Source organism: Tenrec ecaudatus, chromosome 1 (assembly GCF_050624435.1).
Source record: "Tenrec ecaudatus isolate mTenEca1 chromosome 1, mTenEca1.hap1, whole genome shotgun sequence".
NCBI lineage: Eukaryota > Metazoa > Chordata > Mammalia > Afrosoricida > Tenrecidae > Tenrec > Tenrec ecaudatus.
In genome coordinates, this window is record NC_134530.1 from 265272670 (window position 1) to 265296536 (window position 23867).

The window sequence follows — 23867 nt, forward strand, 5'->3', positions numbered from 1 at the left end:
TAAAGAAATACAGGATACAGGTAGGGATTTATATTCTTAGACCGCCCACAAAGGAATTGAAGTTTGCAGTTAAAACTACAATAACACTTGACAGTTGATATTAGAATAATATAAATGGAGTAGATGATAAGGATAGGAGAAACAGTGCAGACAGAGGTTTCATAGGCATTAAAGGTGATGCTTATATTTTGCTCTTATAGCATCCTGAGCAGAAAAAAAAACCCAGAAGAAAATCAGTCTGTTGCGTTTTTAGAGGATAAACTTGAGTGATTCCGCAGGGAGAGTGAAGCTTCTCTTAGTACTGGGACTTGATGAAAACTTTATCAAGTCATATCTTTATCTGGGTCATATCATAAACAATCTACAGGTAATACACGAGTATATTTCCTACAGCTGTCTCTTCCAGAAGCCGCCTTTCTGAGTCAACAGCAGTTCTATAAGGCCATCGCACGGAGAAAGCACCCTTGTTCAGGAGCAAACACTGGGATTAAGGCATGCTTTTTAACATGTCACTTTTTCCTGTAGTCCAAAGATTGTGCCGACAGCGTTTTCTTCAAATAATCATCTATTAGCTAAATCTTAGCCAGCATCAACCTTCACAAGAGGTTGGTTTCTAGGTTGTGAGAGCTTCTGATTAAGGAGCCTTGGTGACATAGGGAGTTTTGCAAGGTCATGCAGGTTATGCAAGGTCAGCAGTTTGAAACCTTCACTGCTGGGAAAAGAATAGGCTTTCTACTCTGGGAAAGATTTACCTAAGTCTCAGGAACCCACAGGGTCAGTTCTAATCTGTCCTGTACAGTCACTATGAAACAGACTTATGTTGATGGCAATGAATTTGGTTTTGAGAGCTTGGAGTGTTCATGATTAGGGGAAGACTCATTTACTGTAAGATTAACCTGTTGATGGAGAGCTGATATCTGGAATACCAGATGCCATTGCCTATAAGTAGTAGAAACTTCTACTCAAAATGACTTGAGCCCAAATATTTGCATTATCTCACATAACTGGAAATTCATAAGTGGAATCAGTGGCCCACCAATGTGCTAACTTAAGATGGTTAATTTGTTATCATTTTAGCTAAGGCATGTTACTTATTCGGTAAAACACTACTCTAGACTCTAGTATGAAGTAGATAAGAAAACAAAACAAACCCGCCAGCATCGAGGTGACTCCGACACACAGCTGTCCTCTGTGGGATTCTGAGGCTGTAAACCTGTATGGGAGCAGATAGCGCCATGTTTCTCCCGAAGAGAGGCTGGTGGGGTTGAACTGCTGAACTTGCAATTAGGAGTCCAAATCAATGGGCCTTCTCATTAACTGCTGCATAAACACCAAGTCCTCAGGCCAGTGAAGCATTGCTATAGTCACTGCTATGATAACATGTAGGGAAGGGAGAGTAGGGAAGGAGAGAGTTCTGTTGGAGGCATTGGGAAGAATTCTTGTAAAAATAAAGGCAAATGCTGCTTCTCTGGTGGTGGTTTTTGTATGGCCTGCCTCTCTGTCAACTCCACTCAGTCCCCGTAAGGCTGTGGTTCTCAACCTGTGGGTCGTGACCCCTTTGAGGGTCAAACGACCCTTTCACAGGGGTTGCTCAATTATTCATTACAGTATCAAAATTACAGTGATGAAGTAGTAACGAAAATAATTTTATGGTTGGGGGTCACCACAACATGAGGAACTGTATTAAAGGGTGTGGCATTGGGAAGGTTGAGAACCACAATCTCAAAGGGATCAAATCATGTTCCTCTTTAATTCTTTGCATTTAGGGGAACAAAAAGAAGTCTGAAGTAGCAAGATCAGTGCTGTAGGGTGGACAAGGGAAGATTTCCCAATAAAATTCTCCTAGGACATCCCTTGTTACCCTTAATGGATGAGCAAGTGCATTTTATGATGGGAAAAAAATTCTGTGACACAATTTCCTTGTCTTTTGTTCATTAATGAAGTTTTCAATCTCTTCAAAAAAAACTTTTCCTAATAAGCCCTTGTGGTGATTGTGTGTCCTTCAAAAAAGTCTACCAAGATTTTCCCTTGGGAATCCTAAAGCACAGCCTTTTGAGTTGGCGTCTCTGCCTTAAATTTAGCAGGCTCAGTAGATTACTCTGTGAGTCACTGTTCTGATTGAACTTTTTAATGAAGGCGCCGCGATGGTACTAAAGCAAGTATATTACTGAGAGAACCTGTTGGCAGCCATCAACTATCACAAAGGCACGTTCAAGCACATTTGTAAAAAAATAAAGCCAGCTATGTAAAAACTGAAACCTTAATAGTGATACTATTTTACTTGTATGCTTATCACACTGAAAAAGAGGCAGCGTCACGTCTGTGGAACTCCTGGAGAAATGTATGCAAACACTCATCTAAGTATAAAGGAAATAGCAGCTAAACTTAGATTAATGAACAATCTGAAAAACAAGTGGTTTGTATTTTTTTTAAATGTCAAGGTCATGAAAGATAAAGAATGACTTAATAACTCTTACAAATTAAAGATGACAGGGATATGGAAACTGAATATAATGTGTAATCTGGAATTATCTTTTTAAAAAGACATTATTTTGAGACTTGGAGTATTCTTAATAAAAACTTTAAACTACACAGTACTATTGTATCAATATTAGTTTTCTGATTTTTTTCATTGTATAGCAGTTTTGGGGTTACAAAGTCAGCGGTTCAAAATCACAAGCCTCTCTGTGGGAACAAGATTAGGTTTTCTAGTTCAATAAAGATAAACAGTTTCAAATACCCACAGGGCTAACTCTATCCTGCCCTGTAAGGTCACTCACTATAAATTGGAATAGACTTAATGGCAGTGAGCTTGTTTTTTTTTGGAGTTATTATGATTTTGAAAGAGAAAGGTCCTGTTTTTAGGAAGTATATACCGAAAGTATTTAGAAGTAGAGAGGTATCATGTTCACAATTTACCCTCAAATGCACAGGCAGGACTGTAAAACAGTGGAATCACATGGAAAGTGGTATGGTGCTTCTTTAAACAATTAGAAATAGAAATATCATATAACTCAGCCATCACTCTACATGGTATAGCCCCTACAGAGATAAGGACAAACAGAGATATACATACTCATATTCACTGCACATTTTTCACAATAGCAAGAAGGGGGAAACAACCTAGGTGCCTATTGCTAAAGAATGAATAACTTTGGTACATTACGCACAATGGAATACAACACATTATTAAAGAATAACAATGACACTGTGAAATGTCTCATGACATGGATGGATTCAGAGGAAATTATACTGAGTGAAGTGAATCAATTAGAAAAAGACAAATATTGTGATCACTGCTATTAAAGGAGAAAATCCAAAAAAAATTTCAACAAAAGAAATAGACATTGAGGGCAAAGACTGTACAGATGTACTTTATACAATTGATGTATGTATATGTATGAACTGTGAAAAGAATTGTATCAGCCCCAATAAATTGTTAAAAAAAAAAAAAGAAATAGACATTGATGGTTACCAGAGGTGGGAGGGAAGAGGAAGTAATAGGCTAAAGGGTCATTCACTGCCATTCAGTCAATTATGAGTCATAGCAACCCTATAGGACAGGATAGAACTGCCCCTGTGGGTTTCTGAGACTGTAAATCTTTTCAAGAGCAGAACGTCTTATTTTTCTCCCAAGGAAAGGCCAACTCTGCAACTCAGTTTGTAACCTACTCTGTCACCAAGACTCATTAAGATAGAGGGTTGACAGGTACTACCATGGGTGAGGAAAGATAATACATTACACGAGGGATATGATTTTTTTAAAGGTGGGGGACAGGGCGAGTCATTGGGATGTTGTACAAGTTGCTTAATGCAAAATGATCATCTAACCTGTAAAGCCCTCAAATTCACAATAAAATACGTTTCTAAAGGGTTGCATGTGAAGGAATGAAGCCCGCTTTTAGTGTGCACAGACAAGAGAGCTTCAAAGGGTGTGAAAATTTTTCATTATCTATAAATTCTATTTTTCCAGGAAAATTTTGAAGTTTTATCTCCCTCCCCACCCCCACCTCACTCACACACACGCACACACACGCACACGCACACATACTCACACACACTCACACACACACACACTCACCTTATAGAGAAAAAGAGAATGCAAATGTGGTAAAAAAAAAAAACTGTTTACTTTCCTCTTGTCCCACTATCAAAATCGACCTTCATTTGTGTTTCAGTAATTCCTCTCAGCTACATTGCCCTTGATCAAGCCCCACCAGGTAAAAGGAAATAGAGAAAAGAACTAGGAGGAAGGACATTTATAGATGTCTAAATAAAGGCACGTAATATGTAAATATATTTTTATATAACGATAGGGAAATAGACCTATGTACTCATATATTTTTATGTTAAGTATTAAGGTAGCAGACAAAATTGGGTCTCTACTCAAGTATTCTCTCAACGCAAAAACACTTTGTTCTAATAACCGGCATTGTGTGATGTACACCTTCCCGATGGAATCGCTGAAGACAAAATGGGAGCATAAATGTGGTGAAGAAAGGTGATGGTGCCCGGCTATCAAAAGATATAACCCGGCTATCAAAAGATACAATGTCTGGGGTCTTAAAGGCTTGAAGATAAATAAGTAGCCATCTAGCTGAGAGGCAACAAAGCCCACATGGGAGAAGCAAACCAGCCTGTGTGATCATGAGGTGTCCATGGGATCAGGTATCAGGCAACGAAGACCCAGAACAAAAAAACATATCAATGTGAATGAGGGGGAGTGCAGAGTGGAGACCCAAAGCCCATCTGCAGACAATTGGATATTCCTTCACAGAAGGGTTAAAAGGAAGAGATGAGCCAGCCAGGGTGCAGTATAGCAATGATGAAACATACAACTTTCCTCTAGTTCTTTAATGTTTCCTCCCACCCACCTCCACTATCTGACCCCAATTCTACCTTATAAATCCAGGTAGTCTAGAGCATGTATACTGGTACAGATAAAAGCTTGCCACACAGGGAAGCCAGGACAGATAAACCCCCTCAGGACTAATAATGAGAGTAGCGATACCAGGAGGGGAAGGGGGAGGTGGAGGGAGAAAGGAGGAACACATCACAACGATCTACCAGGGGACAGACTACAGAAAAGTGGGTGAAGGGAGATAGCAGTCGGTGTAAGACATGAAAAAAAAATTATACATTATAAAAAGTTCATGAGGGAGGGAGGGTGGGGGAGTGGGAAAATGTGCTGATACCAATAGTTCAAGTAGAAAGAAAATGTTTTGAAAATGATAATGGCAACATATGTGCTTCACACAATGTATGTATGTATGGAAGGATTGTGATAAGAGCTGTTCTAGCCCCAAATAAAATGATTTAATTTTTTTAAGCAAACTCTTAGGGAAATTGGGCTGAATGTTATATGTAAAATTTTCATATTATTCCTGAAAATGTATATATCTGAAATTACCTACATGTAAATAAAAGGCTAAACCCACAATTCAACAAGAAATAAAGGAAAATCCAGCACATTGTCCAGAGATAATCATGATACTGAACCACAAATGTCCAGAGGATACAGAGATACAGGATATAGAGAAATTGAACTTTCTCCTGCAAACTTCACCATGGTCTGAACCAGACACTAAAATGGGCATAAATTACGCCCCCCCAAGTTCATTTTAACCAAACATTCTTTGAAAAAAATGCAATACATTGAGCTCTAAATGCTGCTTCACTTTTGTTCTTTATAGGAGATGAGTCGTTCCATTTATGATCCTTCTTATCTGAGATCAGAATTGGTCTGCTTCAAAGACACCCTCTAAATTACGAATTCGGTGAATTATCCTGGAACTGAAACTCTTTTACAAATTGTTATAATAACTACTCAAAACATAAAATATTTAGTAATAAATCTTACCAGAAAAATAAAAGATTTATACAAAGAAAACTACAAAATATTCCGTCAAGAAACCTAAGGAAAGTTACATAAATGGAACAAGTTACCACTTTCTTGGATAGGCAGACTAAATATTGTGAAAATGTCAATTACAAACTGAACGTAATCCGATCCAAATCCCACAAGTATTTTTAAAAGAAATGAAAAAAACAAATTACCAACTTTACATGGAAAAGAAAGAAACTGAAGAAAATATAAAACACCATGGACAAACAAAACAAAGAAGAGGCCTTTCATTCCAAGACCTTAAAAGCTTACTATAAAACCAAACTTGCTGCCGTTGAGTCAGTGTTCATTCATAGTTACCCCCTGTGGGTATCCAAGATTGTAACTGTTTAAAGGAATAGAAAGCCCAGTCTTTCTCCCACAGAGCTGCTAGTGGCTTTGAACTGCTGAGCATGCTGACATCCACCCAGTGTGTAACTACTGCACCATCAGGACTCCTTAAAACCTACTCTATAGCCCCAGTAATCAAAACAGACTAGTATTGGTACAATGATAGATATAAAGACCAATGGATTAGAATTAAGAACCCAGATATACAAACAAGAACCTACAGACACCTAATTTTTGATAAAGAAATAAAACACATTAAATGGGCAAGAGACAGCCTTTTCAACAAATGGTGCTGGGGGGTAAAGTACATCTTCATCTGCAAAAGAATGAAATAAGATCCATACCTCCTACCATATACAAAAACAAACTCAAGATGGATCAATATAAATCTAAATATAAATCACACAATTATTAAAGGCATCATTGAAAAAATAGGGACAAATTTAAAGATCATTATATAAGACATAAATACATTACAGAACATAATGAAAAATATCCACCCTATAGAAGACAAAATAAACAACTTGGCCCTACTGAAATACATTCATGCACATCAAAAGATTTCATCGACAGAGTCAACCCAGAACCCACAGATTGGGAAGAAATATTCAGTAATAATACTAAAAAATGAAGGGATAATCTCCAAAATCTATAGAAAACTACATCTTAACAAGAAAAATACTAGTAACCCAATTAAAACAAGGGTGCAAGGCATGAATAGACAATTTCCCAAAGCTGACATCCAAGTGGCCAACAATTCTATGAAGAAATGTTTGAGGTGACTAGCAATAAGAGCAATGCAAATTCAACCAACAATGCGATATCACGCCACACTGACACGTTGGACAAAACTCAATAAAACAGAAACTGATCATTGTTGGAGAGGATGTGGAGTTATAAAAACATTTTTACATTGTTGGTGGGATGGTAGAGTGATACAATCACTATGAAAATCCTCATGGCACTTCCTTAAACAAATGCAAATACCTGATGACTCATCGATCACTCTACTGGGTATATACCCCAAGGAAATGAACAATACAACACAAAGAGATATATGTACCCCCATGTTTACTGCAGCAATTTCCAAAATAGCAACCCAGAAAAATGGAAACAATGCAAAAACCCAACTCTAGAGGAATGAATAAACATTCACGCGATGGAATTTTATGCATCAACAAAACACAACGACGTCTCTTAAACACTGCAAGACATGGACAAAACTAGAGAACATTTATGCTTAACAAACGTGGTCAATCCAATAAAGATAAATATGTAATATCACTATTGTCATAAGGAAAAATAAATGTGGTTTGTACACTAACAGACAAGACTGAAGACCAGGAAGAAGCCAGGATGGAGGCAGGAAGAGAGAGGGATGGGGGAGGCAAAAAAAAAAAAAAAAGTGGAAGGTTTAACAGGATATTGTTAATTTCATTTCTTGAGATGAGCTGGATATAAATATATAGTTTCAAACAAAAGTACCTCCAGATTCCTTATCCCTCAAACCTAAATGTCCGTTTGAGTGGCTTAAAAATAATGAGTAGAACAAAAAGAAAAAAACTAAGAAAGTCTGGCACATTCACCTCTACATGATGCTGGTAAATAAAGAAAAATGAAGACTCTCCTGTAGTTATCTGTGATCAGTGAGAAACCAGGAGAGTGAGATTAGAGTTGATGTTATCAATGAAAGGGCCAATTGAGCTACAGTTACTTCCACTCCGTTTCCTGGACTTTAGTCAGAACAAAACCACAAAACAAAATGACGTTGCTTCTTAGAGATGCCGCCCGAGGCTTGCTTCAGAGATTTTGTCTTGCTGCATCAGGATAAGAACAGTCAAGAAAAAGTACAGGTTTTGAAAGTGTATGGCTTAACGTTTTTTTCTTTGAAATCGTGTTCAGTAACTTTGGACATGGCTGGCTTCGCTACCGCGGATCCTAAATGATTCTTGAAGGTGTCATTGGGTGTCTTAAACTGCTACTTTTAATTGAAGGGCACACAGCACTGTTAGTGTGAGAGATGTTAGTTCAACTTGTGTTGGCCAGGATTCTCCCATGGTCTGATCTAACACAGTGTACACAACTCCATGATGGGCTCTTCTGAGAAGCAGTCAAACAGTTGTTGGGAGAATAGACCTTTATTTTTTTTTTCTCCTCTTTTCTTTTTTTACATTTTATTAGGGACTCATACAACTCTTATCACAATCCATACATATACATACATCAATTGTATAAAGCACATCCGTACATTCCCTGCCCCAATCATTCTCAAAGCATTTGCTCTCCACTTAAGCCCTTTGCATCAGGTCCTCTTTTTTTCCCCTCCCTCCCCGCTCCCCCCTCCCTCATGTGCCCTTGGTAATTTATACATCATTATTTTGTCATATCTTGCCCTATCCGGAGTCTCCCTTCCCCCCCTTTCTCTGCCGTCCCTCTCCCAGGGAGGAGGTCACATGTGGATCCTTATAATCAGTTCCCCCTTTCCAACCCACTCACCTTTATTTTTAAGTCACAGCCTCCATATGACTGAGAGAGATTTCATTCAGGGGTGGCCTGCTCTTAGTATGAACTAACAGTGTGTGAAAGCTAGCTGACTTTTACTGCTGAATTTGAATCTTGCATCTGGTTCAACCTTCTGTTACATCACCTGCGGATCCTAGGAGCCGTGAGTAGTCCCCCAGCCTTGGTTTCCTTCAGCTTGTATTCATTTGACTTGGTACCATAGGACCATGAAATAGAAAATGGCAAATAATTCACAGCATGTACTGAACTTTGCTTGAGCAAGATGATAGTGATGAAAAGAGGGAACATAAGTGTATTCGTCTGGGTGCTTTAGAGAAACAAATCCACAGAAACTCATGTATAAGAGAGAGTTTATATAAAGGTTAAGTGCGCATCAAGAAAACATCCCAACCCAGTGCTGCCCAAGCCCACAAGTCAAACATTAACCCATATGTCCAACACCAATCCACAAAGTCCTCCTCCATCTCACAAAACACACATAGTGATGTTGACTGCAGGAGGAAAGCTGAGTCAGTGAATGTGTAAACATTTCAGTGCTGGCAAGGGTTTCCATGCAGTTGCTCCAGCACCCAGGGCTGCATTGGGATGTCTTGCAGGAAGTGAGCCTTGCCAGCTAAAGCAGGGAACTGGCTCAGGCAGCTGCATCCTGGTCCAACTATCACAAAGCAAGAGACCTGAGAATTCGAAAGGTGAGGTTCACCGAGCCATTTATCCCTCTGCCCTTCAATTAGCCTCACATGTGTTTATCGGCCAGGTTGGCACAATAAGCTAACTACCTCAATAAGAATCCATAACTATAATATGAATATTATATATAAACATAGAAGCAAGTATATCTTGGGGTGGGGGAGTGAGAGAGAAGCTACTCCTTTCATAGAACAAGAAGATGGTGTGGTGAAAATAATGTAAGCTTTGATTTCAGACCCAATATGATTCAAATACTAGCACTTCCTCTTATTGTATGAAATTAGGCACACTATTTTCGGCATGCCTCATTTCCCATAACTTTTGTGGGCTATTAGAGTGTGAAATTGCTATCAGTATTACATTTGATGCTATATAAAGCGTCTAGGTGAAGTAGGCACTCAGCAAGTGGTGCTAGTTTTCTTGTATCTGTTAAAGTATTCTACTGGGCTATTGTTTCAGGATGTCTCCTCCAATACACTTGGGGAACTTCTTACAAATGGGATTTTTGTCTTAATAACCTTGGTATTTCACATGCCTAATGTGGTACACGAAGAATCCTGATGGCTTAGTGGGTTAAGCAATGGGCTGCGAATCACAGGTCAGTAGCTTGAAACCACCAGCTGCTCCGTGGGAGAAAGATGAGGCTTTCCACTGTAAGGATTTAGTTTCTGAATCGCACAAGGGCGGTTCTCTATTCTAAAAAGTTGCTATGAGCTGGAATCAACTTCATGTCAGTGAGTGTTTTCTTAGGGAGTACACTGACTGACTCGGGTAGATCCCCAATAAATCTGAAACAAGAAGAATCACAAACACTCCCTTTAGAACATCACGATGGTTTGAAATGAACAGTGTACTTACTTTGTACCACTCTCTGTGCTAGGAGAATTTCATGGATCGTTGTATTTAATCCTCACAACAATCCTTTGAAAGTGGGTATGAGCACCCCATAGAAATGATGGGGCTATGGAGCTTTGAAAGCTCCCAAAGTTTACACAGCTAATGAGTGGAGATGGAGTCCAGACCTCATCAGGCTGTCAGGCTCCAGCCGCCACACTCAGCCAGCAATGTAGAGAATGGCCTTCACTCTTTCTCAGTCTTTTATTAGCTGAGGAACTTTTCATGGACCAATAGGAGTTCTAGAAGCTGTGTTAGTACCAAAAACGGAGTGGAAGGAGTGAGCATTCTTAGCCAGGCAACAGCTTTAGAGACAGGTCTGACGTGTGACAGAGGGAGAGATAGAGAATTCTGAAATCAGGAGGGTCTGAGGCTCTGGCAGAAAAAGGCTATACCAAGCTGGAGTTCAGGTTCTCCCTAATCCACAGGGCACTGGATTGGGGCCAAGTGAGCCCAGAGCCTCAGTATGGACCAGAAAGGCAGCAGAGAGGCAGCCCAAGCCCCACAGCCCAGCACAAACGGTTTGGAGTTTAGTCTAGGGAAAGCTTGGAAGCAGAATCTGGAGGTCGTCTGGGGGAGGGGGAGGACTGGCAGCTCTTCGCTTTCAGGAATTGGTAATGTCTTAGATGCAAGCATTTCTTCTCATTTCTTCCTTTCTCACCTCAGTGTCCTTCCGCGGCCTCCGCTAGCAACAGGTCCCTGGTGATTTTTCTCTCTCCTTTCAACCCAATGCCAAACAAATAGTCAACCTATTATACCTCTTCAAATCACCGATCTTCCTTTGTTAGAACCTTCAGTCGTTCTCTGATTGTTGGTGTCTGAAAACCTATGCTTGGCTTTCAAAGCTGAACTTGGACCAATTCCTCAGCAAACTTCTCAACGGGAGGGTGGTGCGTCTTCAGTCCTCCCAGTTCAAAGCTCAACTCCGGCCTTCCCATAGCTTGTTGATCCCCCCACCCCAACCCTCGTTAAGACCTGGTTCCATTCCTAGTATCTCCCAGGAATCTTTCCCTGGCCAATTAATTTCCCTGGCCCACAAACTTTGTTTCAGAGGGGTGTAGGGTGCGCACTTAATTCTTGGGAAGGTTCTCCCTAATCCTAGCCTACCTAGCCTAAGATCGAGCATTCAGTAAATGCTGAATGAATGGGTGTCTGGGAGAATGGCCATAGCACTGGTCTAGGCCGTCCCTTTCCCTTTGGAGTTGGAAGTCGGGCCTCCAGGCGCAGCCAAACTGCATTGGCTCTGACTGTTTCAGAATCACTGGGACATTTCCTTGTCACCTCTTTGCACCGATGGGCTCTGACCTGAAGACCACGTTGCCTCCATTTTTCGGAGAATGCATTCGTTGCGAGTCGGGTCACTTTCGGGAAACAAGGTCACCAGCGCCCAATACCCTGTGGGGGGCCAGGGCGCTGCCCGCGAAGCTGGGCAGTTCGGCGTCGCCCCTAGCCTTCCCTTTCGCGGCCATTGGGCCGCCTGGGCGAGCGCCCTCCCGTCGGGGCGGGGCTCTCCCTCCCTTCCCCATCTCTCCGAGGTCCCCTCCTCTCTTTCCTTGGGTGGGGACTTTGGGAGCCGGAGGCGTGCAGGGGCTGCCGAGGGGCGTCCGGTTACATCTCCGCCCTTCCTCCGCCGTTCGGGCGCCGCAGCCTCGGGTCTGGGGGACGGTAGTCGGGGAACATGTTGGCCACGCGCGCTCGGAGCGGGGCTGCGCGGACGTGGGCGCCGCTGCTGCAGCTGCTGCTGGCCGGGCTCGGGGGCTGTCTGCTCCGCCAGGAGCTCTTTCCCTTCGGCCCGGGGCACGGGGACCTGCAACTGGAAGCCGGCGACGACCGCGTCTCCCCCGCGCTGGAACTGAGCTGGGGGCTGCGCTTCTACGACCGCTCGGACATCGACTCCATCTACGTGAGTGCGCTCCCGGGTGCGGGGTGACGGGTGCGGGGTGCGCGCTGCGGGAGGGAGGTCGCCCGCCCGGGCGGGAGCCGCCGTCGCTCGGGGGGGCCGGAAGGGAAAGGGGGGTTAGGGGCGCCGAGGACCGACGGACGTGGGCGTCGCGGGCGGGTCGAGACCAGGGACTCAGCCGGCGGCGCCTGAGTCTTCAGGAGAGTGTGCGCCTCTGCTGATCGACTGCCTCGGGCCAAGGTCCCGCGCTGGCCCGTCGTCGCTCGAGGAACGCGCGGCGTGGGGGAGCTGGCTCGCGGCCCCGCTCGCACGCTGGCTCCACCCGGGGTCCACACTCAAAACTGGACCCATAGCCAGCAAGTCGGTGCTGACTCGGCGACCCCCTGTGAGGTTCCGAGACGGTAACTACCTATGGGAGTCCAAAACCCTGTAATCCTCCCGCAGAGCGGGTAGGGGTTTCGAACTGTGCATCGCAGCCCAACGCGTAACCACTACACCATCAGGGAATGGCATGTTCTGCTAGGTGGCTGGAGGCAGATTCGCCCGGGGGCAATCTGTCCAGTCCTGGCGTTGTGGGTGCCGTGGGGACGAGACCCGGCCAGCCTGGGTGGAGCCTAGTGGGGCTCCGGGCCTCCCCAGGTTGTCGCTGGTCCTGGGGCGCAGCGACGCGCGGGCGGGCACGGGACTCCGAAGTCTGGGGTCAGAAAGGCAGCAACTCCCGTGATTTCCGTACTAACCGAGCCCAACCGGCCTTTCCGCTCCGGGCACTTGGCCGACGGTCCCCAGTGAGGTACACACACTCCTTAACAATGATTCGGCTCAGCCAGGGAGCATGTTTCAGAATCCAGAGTTCAGAGCCTGGAATTCAGGACACCCTGGTGATCTGATTTCCTGTAGCACAGCTTTGTCGACTTGGACCCCCCACGAGGAATGGGGCCAGATGACCTTTCGTCCTCCCAGGCCTCCCCAGAACAGGCCAGGGCGCTGTCAACTCGGTAATGTCCCTTATGGCCGCCTTCTCCAGCTGCGTACCATGTGGATTTCATATAAAACTGCTTCTTCCAGGAGCTGGGGGAACAAAACAAACACGCGGCCGGGGCCTGTCCTGCGGCTGAAAGGGCTGTGTGTGCTGGTGGCCGGGGCAGCTTACTAGATGGACAGCCCGTGCGTGGAGCGTGTGGGCTTCACACGACAAGGAAGGAAGAATCCTAACGCCACGAGTGACAGAGACTGTTGCGCACGTGTTGTGCTCTTTTAAGGGCAGTTTGGGGGAGTTTATGGACCCTTCCTTAGAATGTTCTAAATTCATAAAATAAAGTCTGTAGGATTACCAAGTCAACCAACTACATTGAAGTACATATAAAAATATATTTTAAAAACACAAAATTTTGTGTATTTATAGACGCGCTTCTTTTTAGCCACCTTAACTAAGTTGTAGCAGTCGATTTAGTAGCAGGATTAATGATTACTGAATTTTCAAAGTAATGAAGACAGTACGCACCTTTGAAGACATCTGCGGCAATTATAATGTGACAGGGAAATATTTGTGACTTCTATTGGGGACAAACTCACTCAGTGGTATTGCTACTTTGAATTGTTGCCTACGTTCACATTGGAAAGAAATAATAAATATCCCAAACCCAACTCTCCCCCCACCGCCTAAAAGCAAAGCAGTTTGCCTGCAAGTCAGTTTGCAGGACAATGGGACTGCTAACCTAGAATTTTCAAGTCGGGCTGTTTGGAAGGTGCCCTGATGGCGAATACGTTACACCTGAGGCTGCTAATTTCAAGGTCAGCTGTTCGAATTCGCCAATCTGTGTGAGCAAGATGAGGCTTCTGCTCCCACGAAGATGTCTAGCCTGGGAAACCGAAAGGGGCAGAATTGCCCTGCTCTATAAAGACGTCTTTGTGAGTCGGAATAGACTTGATGGCAGCGGGGATTGACTTTGGAAAAGCAGACTGCCAGGTCTTTATTCCCATGTACTTCTGCGTGGTTTTGTTAGTGCTTGAATGCTTGACTCTCTTCCACCTAACCCAGGAGTTAAAACCACTGTCATGGGGTCCACTGGACTCAGTGAGCTAGGAGGGCAGAATCTTACTGCCCAGAGGATTTCCGAGGTGGGAAATCTTATAGAAGCAGATGGCCACATCTTTCTCATGAGGAAGGGTTCAAACCGCCAACCTTTCTGTTAGCACCGTGTGTCTGCATTCTCCCAACTATCTGTTAGGGATTATTGAATATTAAAATGTGGGTTTTCCCATGTAAGGTTACAGAGCAAGGGAATTCTATCCTGGAACGTCTAGAGAGGGGTAGGTCATTGGACCCCAAATTCAGAACCCCTGTGTTAAAATATAGTATCAGACTAACCACATTACTTTCTAAAGATCTGTAAAATATCTATTCCTTTCAAAAAGATTATTGTCAAACTATTGCTCTTACATCTATTTTATTTGTTTATGTTTTTAAAAATACTTTTATTGGCATATAATTCACATATCATATAATTCACTAGTTTAATTATATTAAGAAGACTTGTGCGATCTTCACCAAAATCAATTTTAAACATTTTCTTTGTTCTTGTATTCATGGTTATTAGCTCCCCATTTCCCCCCAACCTCCCCTGCCCTTGGTTGTTGTTAGGTGTTGTCTAGTCGGTTCCCAATCACAGTGACCCTATGCACGCCCATCCTGTACCATCCTCACAATTGTTCTTATGTTTGAGCCCATTGATACAGGCACTGTCTCAATCCTCTCATTGAGAACCTTTTTTTTCTCACTGCCCCTCCACATTAGTAAGCCTGATGTCCTTCTCCAAGGACTGATCTTTCCTGACAACATGCCCAAAGTATGTGAGATGAAGCCTCTCTCCATCCTTGCTTCTAAGGAGCATTCTGGCTGTACTTCTTCCAAGACCGATCTGTTTATTCCTTTGGCAGTCTGTGCTACTTTCAGTATTCTTTGCCAACGCCTTAGTCCAAATGCTAGATTTTTCTTCACTCTTCCTCATTCAGTGTCCAAGTTTCACATGCATAGGAAGCAATTAAGAATACCATGGCTTGGGACAGGTATACCTTAGTTCTCAAAGTAACCTCCTCACTTTTCAGCACTTGAAAGAGATCTTGTGCAGCAGATTTACCCAATGCACCTAGGTGATTATTAATCTGGCTACTGACATTGTAGGTTTACCTATCTGGATGTCATACGTATACAGAAAATTAAACAAAACAAAAATAAGAAACAAAGACAACTCAACAATGATAAAGTAAAACAGAAAATCTCAACTGAAAAGAAAAGATATTAAAAACTGAAATAACTTTAATATGGATCAAAAGAGAGATTAAATCATAAGGTGTTACATTTTAACTTAACTATATTAGTCATAATTGACTTTATGGTGCTCTCTGAGGAGGCTATTCCCATCCAGAATCAATGGTCAGAAGGAATTCACCGGAGTCTTAATCCACACGGGAGAAAAATCCTGCAGATGGACTTTAGCCTTTCAGTGATATCCATCTGTAGCCTCCTACAAACCAGGTGTTCACAATTTTAGCTCTGATACTGTTCCTTCCTCTGGATATGGATCTTATTCTTTACAGTCCCTGGATCCCACAGGCTGGTGTGCTTTCTTTGGCTCCTTATTTTAAAACAAGCCTATTATGTCCATATCTTCAGTCATCTTTTCATGAACGCTTACTTTGCATTTTAATGAAAAGAATCTCAGAGGCCCATTTACATATTTTATGTATGCTGCAGGTTGGGTTTTCCTGAAAGTAGGTTCTGAGATGGAGATTAGAAACAGTTTAATTAGGAGGAACCCTTCCGATGCACACCTGTGGAAAGGAGAATGAAACTTAATGGGGAGAAACTGAGCCACAATGCAGTGTCAAGGAGGGTCAAGGTCGGCAGCTAGGTTTGCTCTTCAGAGTTATCTCAAGTTCCTGAGTTCTTTTCCGCAGAATTTAAATAAAGCTGGGGTTTTCTTCAGTCTTCCTTTTCAATGTCCAACTTTCTCATGCACATGAGTTGATTGAAAATACCATGGCTTTTGTTTAGACAGCATGCAAGCACAACGGAATCATGCCAGGTATTCAAAGGAACAGCATGTCCAGAGAGAAAAGCAGGAAATGCAAAAGCCTGTCTTTTTCCCCATGGATAGTCAACACTTATGAAATTAAATTGTGCTACAGATTCCCCCAAAAAGAATGATGATGACAGCAATTGTACAATTATGCTAGACCTCATGGAAGTATGGATTGTAATAATATCTGTAAGAGCTCCTAATAAAAGGTAAAAAAAAAAAAAAATACCATGGCTTCAGTCAGGCACACCCTAGTCCCCAAAGTAACATCCTCACTTTCCAACACTTTCAAGAGGTTTTCGACAGCAGATTTACCTAGAGCCCCTAGGTAATTATAAATCCAGTTAAGGTCGCTGGATGGCCTCTGCCCCATTTCATCGATTACTCTTTGGGTAGCAGCTGTCCTGGAAGAAAGGCATGACATTAGATGGAGAAGATGTTTTCAAGGAGGGTGAACAACTGAAGGCTGCATTCCTAGGAACTGAAAAGGAATATAGGTGTCCTCATCCACCATACTCTGTGACTTTATCGATGCTCTTTTGAGCTGATAGAAACCCTCACATGAGTTGACAAGGACTGTGAGCATGAACTTGATTCTGTGCGCTGTTTTGGATATTAGACTAGGATTTTTAAAAAGAATATAACACAGCAGAGCATATAACCATGCATTCATTTCCACACGTCTCCGGTAACATTGGTTATATTCCACATGCTATATCCCCATTGTTGTTATTTTTACCCACAGTGTTTCATCATTGATTGAGACCCCTCTAAGTTTCTCCTTTGTGTTTTAGAGTTATTGTTGACACTTTGATCTCACATATTATTAAGTGCTGTCCGGTCAGTTCTGACTTAGAGCCACTGTGTGCACACCGGGCTGGAACTCCACACAGTCTGGACCCCAACACAAATGTTGCTAGGTTTCAGCCCATTGTTGTGGCCAGCATGCCAATTCATATCCTGGATTATCTCTCTCTTTTTCAGTGACCCTCTATTTTGCCAAGCATGATGTTCCTTTTCAGGGATTCGTCTTTTCCCAGAACATGTCCAAAATATGTGAGACAAAATTTGCCCATCCTTGCTCCTAAAAAGTATTCTGGTTATACTTCGTTCCAACACAGATTTTCCTGGTTTTTTGGAAGGCCACGGTTTTTCTTTTCAATATTATTTACTAGCACCCTAATTCAAGGGCAACAGCTCTTTCTGTTCTTCCTTATTCATTGTTCAACTTTCACATACATATGAGGCAATTGAAAATACTGTGGCTTAGGTCAGGCGCCTCTGGGCCTTCAAAGTTTCCTTTTTTAATACTTTAAGGAGGTCTTGTGCAGTTTGCCTCGTGCAATAAGTAACTTAAATTCTTATTTACTGCTTCCGTGAGCATTGAGTGTGGATCCAAGCAAAACGAAATCCTTGACAACTTCATGATATTTTTTCCTCTTATCATGATGTTCTCAAATTGATCCAGTAATGAGGAGTTAGGTTTTTTCTTTGCAATGAATTGTAATCCATACTGATGGGTATAGTCCTTGGTTTTCATCAGCAAGCGATTCAAGTCGTCTTGACTTTCAACAAGAAAGGTTGTATCGTGTACAGATATCTTTTAATAGACCAAAATGGTCATGGCAAATATTCTTTACTAGTTAAACAACCAGTTCAGTTTAAAGATGACTTCAAATAAACAAATAAATAAATAAGTTTAAAAATAAATAAATAATAACGATGACTTTAAAGGTACTTTTGGCTCATGGTTTGAAGATTTTTCAGGGTGATAGGTTCAAGTAAACCTCTGATTTCAGTGGGGCTTGTAAGTTTAGATTCTGTAAGAACTTGGAATTCTGTTCTATGTTTACCCCTTTTGATCACAATTAACCTATTGATTCATTGATAAAATTTTTCAGTAATGGTTTTGCTGGACTTACGACTCAGAAAGCAGTAGTTAATGGAGGAAGTCAGACTTGTATCTCAGTTTTATCTCTGATGGTGAATAAATAACAATTATATTTGGATTCATAAGCATTTAAGACCTCAGGCACTATCCAATTGACTTGGGAGTGCAATGAAGCCTTGACCTTAACTTCAAACTACACAATGAATGCCATGAAATGTTTGTATATACTTAACATCAGCAACTTTAGCCCCTTTAGTTATTTATTTTTGCTGCTGCTGCTGTTGTTATAAGATTACATGTAATTGGGGGTAGTAAGGAGGAACTGATTACAATGATCAATTATCCCAGGGGTCAGACAGCAGAAAAGTGGGTGAAATGAGACAGCAGTCGGTATCAGAAATGAAAAAAAAAAGGAAGAAGAATTTATAAATTATCAGGGGGACATGGGGGAGGGAGTGGGGAGAGGAATAAAGGTGAGGAGCTGGTTCCAGGGGCTCAAGTAAAAAGGAAAATTTTTAAAAAGATGATGACAACATACATACAGATGTGTTTGACAAAATGGATATATGTATGAATTGTGGTAAGAGTTGTAAGAGTCCCCAATAAAATAAAATTTGAATTAAAAAATATATTACATATGACATTTCACTATTTCACCTTTTTCTGTTGTTTAAATTAGGGCTGTCAGTTACCCATTGCCAGTGAGATGATTCTGACTCATAGTGACCCAAACAGAGTTTCTGAGGCTGTAAATCTATGCAAGCTCCTTTGGAGCTTCTGGTGGATTTGAACCACTGATCTTATGATTAGCAAACAAGCGCTTAACTCATGCCACTGGGGTTCCTTAATGTTCAGTTACACATATCAATTTGTGCAACTGTCACTCATAATTGATGCACATTTCCCCTTTAATCCACACTTTCCAGAGACTAACTCCCTTTCTCCATTCCCCTCTCCTACCTCTCTCAGTCCTCATCCACTGCCATTGAGCCAGTTCTGACTGGTAGTGACGCTATGTAGAACAGCCGCTGCGGATTTCCAGACTGTAACTCTTTATGGGAGTAGAAAGCTTCATCTCCTACCTCAGGCCTCATCTCCTACTAATAGCCAGACCTGTTTTCACGACATTTATTCTCTCTTGCCTTTTCATATTAGAGCAGACAGTGCTTGTAACATATTTCATGAGGAAAAAGAGAGACAGCAGAAAGATAATCAGTGGAATTTCAGGAAGATAGGGGACAAAAAGACAAAAACCCTGAATGTGCCTGTTAATTTATGTTGCTGTGGCAACATGAACTTGGATGTATCAGTGAACTCAGAGAGGACAGAAAGGAAAAAGGAATTCAAAAACCTCGTTTGGGTGGTGTGTCAGGATCTGTTTTGCCTGGGTGAATAGGCATTGTCAGGAGGGTGGGGCTGTAGTGGGGGAGGGTATTGGAAGAGTAAATAAGAGAAAACTCTGAAAATATTATGAGAGTATTGTAATAAAACAAAAATGCAAAATGGAAGACAATGAAATAAAGTAGAAGCTAGAACTGCTTTGTGGGTAGGAAACCTGCTCTTTGTGTTATTTTGTGAGCTGTGTAGGTGGGGCTAGTGGAGGTGGAGAAGGCACCAGAGACAAAAGCCAGAAAGATGGAAGGAGTGAGAGGGGATAAAACTCAGAAAAGCAAAAAGCTGCAAGTTAAGCTTGGGTACTAGTTATGTTTGCACCAAGCTGACCACCTAGAGCAGCGGTTCTCAACTGTGGGTCTCGACGGGGTCGAATGACCCTTTCACAGGGTCACCCAGTTCATAACAGTAGCAAAATTACAGTTATGAGTAGTAATGAAAGTTGGGGGTTAGGGTTGGGGGTTCACCACAACCTGAACTGTATTAAAGGGTCGCAGCATTAGGAGGTTAAGAACCACTGACCTAGAGGTAGCTCCCAGTGGCAGAGTAAGAAGTTTGGCTGGTTGGGTTGCCTCAAAAAACAAAGAAATGATAGGGACCCTGGTGGCTTAGTGGTTATGCACTGGGCTGAGATCCACAAGGTCAGCAGTTCAGTCCTTTGGAGAAAGATGGGGGTTTCTATTCCTGTCAACAGTTACAGTCTTGGGAACTCAAAAGGGCCGATTCTACCCTGTCCTTTGACCAAGGCCATATTTTCCAACTACTGCTTCAACCCTTTTGTTTCCCACTTTTGCATTCCATTCACCCATAATAGTCAATACATTTTGAATGCATGTTTCATTATTGACATTGTGGTAGCTACATATTTCATGTCATCTTGGAAGATATATAAAAGGGTAGAGGTGGTATCCAACCCCTCCATCAGGTCACAGCCTGATGGTGCCTCCTTGTTGGTGTGGCTCTATCATAAGGAGGGGCCCTGGGAATCTCCCCCCACACCCCTCTCTGCCTTCACCTTCTTGCTGGCTGACCCTGGTTGCGGTCAGAGCCCTGTCCATCACCACTGGATCCACAAGACTACACCCACTGTCCAGTGATACTCCTGCATCATTCCTCATTGCGTGTGGCTGTGTGAGTCTGAAGAGGGACTTATGGACTAGTTTTGGACTTAAGGACTTGAGTTGGACTGGAGGGTATGTTTTCTCAAAATAATATCAAGCTTAATATAGAGCTCTTTCTTGCACATATATGTTTCTCTAGTCAACTCGGCCTAACACGGGCACATAGATGCCATTCATTTATTTATAGCAGTTTTAATTGCATACAATTCACACATCATACAATTTGATAGTTCAGTCATATTAATAAGAGCTGTACAATCCTCACCACGATCAACTTTAGAGCATTTGTCTCTTTCTAGTACTAGTTAATAGCCCTCTATTTTTCACCCAACTTCTACCATACCCCCAGAAACCATTTTTTCTAGTTACTGTCTATAGATTTATGTATTCTGAATTTCATATAGAGAAAAACATTCAAAAACCCAACAACCATAACAAAATAAAACAGAAACATGTCAGTTAGAAAAAAGGGGAAAATATTAACAGTAGGACAAATTTTTTAAAATGGGTCAAACGGGAGATCAAATTATCAGGTGCTAAATGTTAACCTAAATACCTCTGCAATGATCCACTTTGCAATACACTGTATAAAAGCAAGGCTTAAAAATAAATAAATAAATGCAAGGCTTTCATTTACACCCCTGGTCTGTGGTTAGAAGGGATTCATCAGAAGCCTAATCCACATGTATTTCCCCTTCTCTTTATTTTTTTAAAACTAACTACATTGTCCATCACTGATAACAAGACTATTCACCTCCCTCACCTATCGTCAGAGGGGATTTTCCGGAGGCTGAATCCTTGTGTGGACCTTTGAAATGGACTTTGGCCTTCCACTGGCATCCAGAGCCTTCTTCCTGTCCTGCAAACCAGGTGTGCACAATTTAGTAAGCACTGATGCCATTCCCTGCTTCTGAACATTGGATTTTATTATTTACAATCCTTAAATTACCCAGGCTGGTGTGCTTCTCCCATGTGGACTTCTGCTTCACTTGGATGGCTGTTTGTTTGAAAACAAGCTTTTAAGACCCAAGACACAATTCTTTCTGATAGCTGGATACCATTTAGTTTCTTTACCTCACTTTACTGTAGCACCCATATTGTCAGTGATCGCTTCATGAAGGTGAGCAGCGTACAGATTGTATTTAAAACAAGAGAATTAAAAGGAGTGTGTGGAATAGAGAAGATGTAGGGACCCATCATCAAATCAAAGATAATAGGAGGATATGCATAGGAGATGGCGAGGAAACGGCCATTGAGGTAAGAAGAGGTGCGTCTTAGAAGCCAAGTGAAGAAAATATATTAAGGAGAAATGAGTGAGCCACCATGTGAACTGATGGTCAGGCCGTTCTCTGAGACACATGCTGTCTCATCTTTGGACCAAGGAAGATGCAAACTCAGATCTGACCTTTGAGTAGAGATTGTAGCAAATCACCAGGCACGGTCTTCTCTATTGAGCCTTCGCAATGAACCTTGCATCTGTATCTTGTGGTTTTCAATATGGCGTTGCTGTGTTTAGAAATCTCCAGAACACTTCCTTGATCATCCTAACATCAGAGAAAGATAGGCTCCCTGGCCTATATTTACTTTGTTTTGCTACAATACTCACCAGAAAAATAAAATTGGTCTTGCTCTGGGCCTTGGGTGATTTTTTTTTTTAACTCTACCAGTTTACACGTGTATTTCTCACATTGTAAGCATTCTCCCAGGACCAACAAAAGTCCTTCTGCAAGAACTCCTAATTGAACACGGCCACAAGACTCCAGTGGATCTCTCAATTGTCAGACGGAATCCTAACTCCAAATGTTGTTATTTTGGAACGTAATGTATTAAGACGACTTTAAGTCTCTTAAGTTTATCTGTTCAACTAGCGTATCAGTAAGGAGTGAGGAAAGATGGTGCTCTCTAGAGCCCGAGAGATGTGGGTGGGAATTCCTGTGCGGCCGCTTTCTGTGGCCTTGGGTATGCTGTCGTAAGCTTTGGTTGTTCATGTATAGAGACATCGTTGCCTTTCTTTTGGTGTTGTGAGTGTTAATTCAATTCATGTATTAGACTAGTTTACTTTGTGGTATGTGCTCAATAATTAGTGGTTTTCTTCTTGGCTAAGCGCAGAAGTCATGTCTTATTTTCCTCCCTAACATCACTCAAAGAGCGTCTGGGCATAGATCAGTAACCTGAAATTCTCCAAACCCAAAGCTCAATCAAGACAACATAGGAGTTTTCTTTTAAAAGTTCGTTTTAAATAAACTTGAGTCTTCATGTCCCTCAGAGAGAGGCAGGACCTTTCCTAGCTCTGGCAAACAAAAGTGGCTTTGTGCCAGGGCTGCAGACCTTCAAAGCCAACCCAGCAAATGCTACATGAAAGTGACTTAGCAACAGAACTGAACTAGCAGCAAACAAAAGGATTGGCCAAATTCAGCTTTGAGAAAGCTTGTTCCCCTACAGAGAGCTTTTTATACATATAGGTGTACCAAACAGTGGGTCTAGTCCAAGGTCACGACTTGTGGTTGTGCAGGTTGTTCACTAACAGGGACACTGATCAAGCAGATTAGCAGGGGCTGGAATAAGCCCATTTCCCACTCATCGAGCCCTGAGCCTTGGCGTGGGACTGGGACCAATCAAAGGAAGGCACAGCTGTTCCAAATTTCAGCCCATTGTCTCACAGTGACATCAGTTGAATAACAACATATTGAATGACAGACTATTGATTTTCAATAGTGGCTAAAATTTAACTAATTGTGTTGAACGATTTATACTTGAAGTCATAAAATTTCATTTCTAGCCTCCAGTCGCTTTTATATGTCCTTTATTTATAAAATGAAGAGGCTTGAGGAGATTATATCAAAGGTTATTTTACTTTCTACTTTAACTAGTCTTTGATGTCGGAATCAGATGCTAGTACATTTATTATTTTTAGAACATGGGTATTATTTTGTAAAAGGCAAGACAATGTTGTTGTTGTTCGGTGCCATCCAGTCAGTCCCAATTCATAGCGACCCTGCGGCAAAACAGAACAAAACACTGCCTGGTCCTGCACCATCCTCACCAGGGTTCTTAGGCTTGAGAGAATTGTAGTCACAGACAATGCTAAGCTATGCCATTTACTCAGTCAACAAACATTTGTTTTCTAAAATGCCAGAGGTGCTCT

The 23867-nt window shown here is 42.1% G+C and overlaps 1 protein-coding gene across 1 annotated transcript in view; it reads left to right on the forward strand.

Moving 5' to 3' along the window:
* The first annotated feature begins 11879 nt into the window (after window positions 1-11879).
* Window positions 11880-23867, forward strand: part of NID1 (nidogen 1) — a 104074-nt gene continuing 92086 nt past the window's right edge. Inside the window, exon 1 of the mRNA XM_075532170.1 lies at window positions 11880-12242. Within this exon, the coding sequence (XP_075388285.1) occupies window positions 12018-12242 (225 nt within the window). The 5' untranslated portion in view covers window positions 11880-12017. The remainder of the gene's footprint in view (window positions 12243-23867) is intronic.